At 40.1% G+C, this 6,000-nt stretch overlaps 1 protein-coding gene across 1 annotated transcript in view; it reads left to right on the top strand.

The window, feature by feature from the left end:
- The first annotated feature begins 1,609 nt into the window (after positions 1–1,609).
- Positions 1,610–6,000, top strand: part of smarcd3b (SWI/SNF related, matrix associated, actin dependent regulator of chromatin, subfamily d, member 3b) — a 44,134-nt gene continuing 39,743 nt past the window's right edge. Inside the window, exon 1 of the mRNA XM_042399679.1 lies at positions 1,610–1,909. Within this exon, the coding sequence (XP_042255613.1) occupies positions 1,898–1,909 (12 nt within the window). The 5' untranslated portion in view covers positions 1,610–1,897. The remainder of the gene's footprint in view (positions 1,910–6,000) is intronic.

Genomic DNA, 6,000 nt, shown 5'->3' with positions numbered 1-6,000 from the left:
ATTATTCAAGAAAATTATGTTTATGAGCTGGACACAAACCTCCACCAAGCTCCTCCGGATCATCTAGAAGTGATGATGGTCGGGGACGTATTTTTGCATGTTGTGAAACTAAAATAAAATGTTCATATATTTAGAGCTGCGACAATTAATAGATTAGAGTAGTAAAATTAATTGGCAACTATTTTGATAATTGAATAATTGTTTTATTATTTTTCAAAGCCAAACTGCCAAACTGGCAAGTTTCAGCCTCTCAGATGTGATTTAATGCTCTTCTTTGTTAAACATCATGTTAATCTGATTTTCTTTGGGTTTTGGACTGTTGGTCAAACAAAACACGACATATGAAGACGTCACCTTTGACTCTGGGAAATTTAAACAGGTGTTTCTCACTATTTTTATGACATTTTACAAGTTAACGACTAATTGATTATATATTTATAAAATGTATGTTTCACCTGCCAATATCCGCTACTTGTACTTTACTTGAGTATTTCCATTTGATTCTACTTTATTCTTCCACTCCACCACATTTCAGAGGGAAATATTGTACTTTCTACTCCACTACATTTATTTGACAGCTTTAGTTACTTTTCAGATGATTTGACACAATGGATAATATAACAAGCTTTTAAAATACAACACATTGTTAAAGATGAAACCAGTGGTTTCAAACCTTTTTGGCTTTTAACGTCTTACATAAAGCAGTGTGTAGTCGGGGTCACATTTCAGATGTCTATGAGTTGTTAACAGCTCCACCAAATAGTGATTTTTCCCTCTAAACTTCTCACATGGTTTCATTTCAATAAATGTTCAAATGATCCAATATTTCACCAAAAATCAAAGATTGAAGAAAAAGTCCATAAACTGAAAACGGATTTGTGTATCAGAACTTTGTTTTTTCTTCTTTCCTCTCCCATTAATCATCTCACGACCCCTCAGATTTATCTGGTGACCCTTTGGAGGGGCCCGACCCCTAGGTTGGGAACCACTGGACTAAACTAGCTAAGTGTATATAAAGTAGTGTAAACTAGCTCCACCTCCAGCAGCTACAACAGTAACATGCTGCTCTAACACTGATGCTTCACTATTAATAATCTAATGATGTCATATATAAAATCACTACTTTTACTGCAATACTTTGGGTGCGTTTTACTGCTAATACTTATGTACTTAAGTAGGATTTTTCATGCAGGACTTTTACTTTTAATTGAGTATTTTTACATTGCAGTATTCGTGCTTTTACCTCAGTAAATGATATGAATACTTCTTCCACCACTGCTTATATCTGCAGTATTTCTTCATGGATATTTAGTTTTGTTGTGATAAATGTCACATTATGTGCAGTAGTTTTTGTTTAGGGAGCTGATGTTGCTCCTCTTTATAGTAAACGGGTTTATTCAGTGCATCACTGAGGCCTTGTTTATAAAAAAAAAATCCCCTGAAATCTCTTTGTTCTTGCTCTCCTCATATATTCACAGCCTTTGCTATGCACAGAATAACCTGTAGGCAACATTTCTCACTCCTCTGCTAAAAACCTCCATCGGACCCCCAAAGAAAAACCCGCTCATGAGGATAATTTGATGACACTCCCTGCCACTGGTAATTTTTCATTATATCGACTCTCCAGCAGAGACCGCGCCTGCGCTCCTGCTCCCTTCCGAACAAGGCTTCACCAATCCTGGCTCTGGCTCCATCCCCGGCTCGGCGTCCCACAGGCCAGTGCTAATAAGTCGCCTAGCTGTCCAGTAATGGGGAAGTGATAGGGAGACGCCGCTGTCTCTGAAAGCCGTGAGGAAGTTGAGGAGTGACGGGGGGAAGCGCCGCGCCGGACCGCACCGCTCCACGGAGACACATCCGACAGTTGCTGTTGTTGAGTAGCCTAAAAAAGCGCATAGTGATGGAGAGAAAGGTATGGATGGTTATATGCTACCTTGTGATACATTAGCACATTTGTTTTATTCCTCATCACTTTGCCTCGCTGAGTATCCGCATCCACCATTAAAACTATTCTTTATATATTTTTCTTTATGCTGCCAGCAGGATTAGTGCGCACCGGAGTTTTTTCCTCGTTTTGCTGTAATTTATTGTGCATCCCCTCAAAAAAAAAAAAAAAAAAAAAAAAAAGATGCTAGGATTATTTCTGCACCTCGTGGTGTATTTATGCTTATTCCGAGGCATGGTGCACAATGTATTTGAGCATATTGAGCAGGGAGTGGGATGTGGTTGGGTATATTTAAGGGGACTGTAGGCTACAGTGGCTCTCTCTCTCTGTCTCTCTCTTTCCCTCTCTCCCTCTCTCTCTCTCTCTCTCTCTCTCTCTCTGCCTGTCTGCATCATCACACAGCACACTGTATAGTTGCAGCACCTCACCCCTCCACCTCCACCTCCCACCCCTCCCCGTTTTCCAGCCGACGCAGACACCAGCGCGGCTTGTTAACCTTGACTGGTGTGGGAAACAGACACTTGAGGAGTGGATGTTGGTGGTGGTGGTGGTGGTGGTGGGAGGGGGATGCACGGTGAAGCCCCGCTGCAGACAGTGTGTATGGACCGTCCTCTCACCTCTCTTTACGCAAGCTTTTTAATTCACCCCCCCCCCCCCCCCCCTCTTTCCTGTCCCCTCCATCCCCCCTCTTTGATTCAGGGCGCACACACGGTGGTATAATGGTGCTTCATGTAGGGCTGTTGGCAGTGCTGGAAAAAGTATTCAAGTAGGCTACTGTACTGTTTACTGGAGTATTTCCATTTCATGCTACTTTATACTTCCACTCCGCTACGTTTCAGAGGGAAATATTGTACTTTCTACTCCACTACATTTATTTGACAGCTTTAGTTACTTTTCAGATGATTTGACACAATGGATAATATAACAAGCTTTTAAAATACAACACATTTTTAAAGATGAAACCAGTGGTTTCCAATCCTTTTGGCTTTTGACGTCTTATATAAAGCAGTGTGTAGTCGGGGTCAGATGTCTATGAGTTGTTAACAGCTCCACCAAATAGTGATTTTTCCCTCTAAACTTCTCACATGCTTTCATTTCAATAAATGTTCCAATGATCCAATATTTCACCAAAAATCAAAGATTGGAGAAAAAGTCCAAAAACTGAAAACAAATTTGTGTATCAGAACTTTGTTTTTTCTTCTTTCCTCTCCCATTAATCATCTCACGACCCCTCAGATTTATCTGGTGACCCTTTGGAGGGGCCCGACCCCTAGGTTGGGAACCACTGGACCAAACTAGCTCACTGTATATTAAGTAGTTCAAACTAGCTCCACGTCCAGTATAATCTCTAATATAATCTAATGATGTCATATATAATAATATATCAGTCAGAGGGACCAAACCACTACTTTTACTGCGATACTTTAACTACATTTTGCTGCTAGTACTTATGTACTTGGGAAGGATTTTTCATGCAGGACTTTTACTTATAAGTGAGTATTTTTACATCGCGGTATTGATACTTTTACTTAAGTAAAGGATCTGAATACTTCTTCCACCACTGGCTGTTGATGCCACACACGTCTGCAAGTGTGTTTTTGGATCTGGCAGGAAAAGTTTCAGTTTCACTGTGTTAATCTGCTGGCAGGCTGTGGCTGCTCACAGCAGCAGGAGAGGAATTTGGGGTGTAGGGTTGAAGCCAGATCTACTTTTGCTGATCCAAAGGAAAATCTAATTTTTATATTGTAGCCTGCACAATGTTGTCTTTAGTTGGAACTAGAGCCACTTTTTTGACTGTTTATAGGAGCTTAATGTCCATAAAGCCACTAGGGTTAGTAGTAAAGGAATTTTCAACATTTTTGGGAAATATGCTTTTTCGGTGGATTTGAAGTCGGGTATCTCTTGTGTCTGTAAGGCAAATATGAAGCTACAGCCAGTTAGCTTGGCTTAGGTGAAGACACAGAGGTAACAAAGTGATTCACATTCAGTGGTGGAAGAAGTATTCAGATCCTTTACTTAAGTAAAGTACAGCAATGTAAAAATACTCCATTACAAGTTAAAGTCCTGCATGAAAAATCCTATTTAAGTAAAAGTACATAAGTATTATCAGCTTGATGTAGTTAAAGTATTGCAGTAAAAGTAGTGGTTTGGTCCCTCTGACTGATATATTATTATATATGACATCATTAGATTATATTAGAGATTATACAGGTGGTGGAGGTGGAGCTAGTTTGAACTACTTTATACACAGTTAGCTAGTTTGGTCTAGTGGTTCCCAACCTAGGCGTCGGGCCCCTCCAAACAGTCACCAGATAAATCTGAGGGGTCGTGAGATGATTAATGGGAGAGAAAAGAAGAAAAAACAAAGTTCTGATACACAAATCTGTTTTCAGTTTATGGACTTTTTTCTCTGATTTTTGATTTTTGGTGAAATATTGGATCATTTGAACATTTATTGAAATGAAACCATGTGAGAAGTTTGGAGGGAAAAATCACTATTTGGTGGAGCTGTTAACAACTCATAGACATCTGAAATGTGACCCCGACCACACACTGCTTTTTGTAAGACGTCAAAAGCCAAAAAGGTTGGAAACCACTGGTTTCACCTTTAACAATGTGTTGTATTTTAAAAGCTTGTTATATTATCCATTGTGTCAAATCTTCATCTGAAAAGTAACTAAAGCTGTCAAATAAATGTAGTGAAGTAGAAAGTACAATATTTCCCTCTGAAATGTAGTGGAGTGGAAGTACAAAGTAGCATGAAATGGAAACACTCAAGTAAAGTACAAGTACCTCAAAATTGTACTTAAAGGTATACTATGCAGGATTTGTTGGTTGGTGTTTGTAAACACAACATTCAAAGTTGATCCCTCCTCTCTGGCTCGGCCAGAGCGAGCTGAGAGTGAATGAAGGGAGCGATCAGCGCTGGCGAGAACAAACCAGCGAATCAGATAAATAAAACATTATTTTCTGATTGTTTTGCCTCTGCACAACCCTGCGGGAAGGTGCCACCTTGCCAGATATCGTGTGAATGCAGAGCTTCATCCTGTCCGCTGTGGCCTCTCTGCTCTGCGTGTGTGTAGCTCAGCCCCGCCCTCGGTCAAGCAGACACACAGACCTGCTGCTCTTAATACGTCCATGTCACAGAGACAGAGAGCAGAGCAGAGCAGAGGAGAGAGACGGAGACAGAGATGTAACCTGGTTGCTATGCTACGAGTCCCGACCTCACACCCTGCACGTAGTTTCTGTGGGCTACACACCCACTGCTCAAAGGTTGACGCCCAGAAACTTAACGTACAGCAAAATAATAAGAAAGTAATAAAATACAGGCAGAGGGCAGAGTCTCTGTAGATAAATACAACGCCACACAGTTCTAGTGGGTCATTAGTGATGATTGAGAGGGTTTATTTTTGTATGAGTTTATACATGCTTTTTAGGAAATTCTTCATAGTATACCTTTAAGTACAGTACTTGAGTAAATATAATTAGTTACTTTCCACCACTGTTCACATGTTATATCTTGTTTGTTTTATCACCTCTTGAGTGTAGTCTTAACTATGATGCTACAACTAGCAGCCCGTTAGCTTAGCTTAGCATAAAGATTGGAAACAAAGCAAAAACAGCTGGCCTAACTGGGTGCAGTGACCTAGAAATAGTCTGTCACATATCTCCCCGTAAAAACCACAAAGTGTTGTTTTATGCACTTTAGCTTTTGTATTGATTAAACAAACAAGATATAACGTGTCAATTTGTGAGTTTTAGAGGTGCGGTAGGCAGATTGTTGTTACCTTTGGACAGAGCCTGGCTAGCTGCCCTCTCACCCCCCACCTGTTTTCAGCCTTTGTACTAAACTAAGCTAACTGGCTGCTGGCTGTATAGCTTCATATTTACTGTACAGATATGAGCGTGGCTTTAAAAATTGAATATTGGGCATTAACATTTTATATTTAGCCTGCTCATGAAATACATGCAGTATTTAATGACAGTTATTTTATGATATCTGCTTACCAAGGATTCGCAACACTTTTAGTTGATCCCCTTTACATTTTTACTTAATC

Source organism: Thunnus maccoyii, chromosome 21, assembly GCF_910596095.1.
Source record: "Thunnus maccoyii chromosome 21, fThuMac1.1, whole genome shotgun sequence".
NCBI lineage: Eukaryota > Metazoa > Chordata > Actinopteri > Scombriformes > Scombridae > Thunnus > Thunnus maccoyii.
This window is presented reverse-complemented; position numbering and strand designations above follow the sequence as displayed.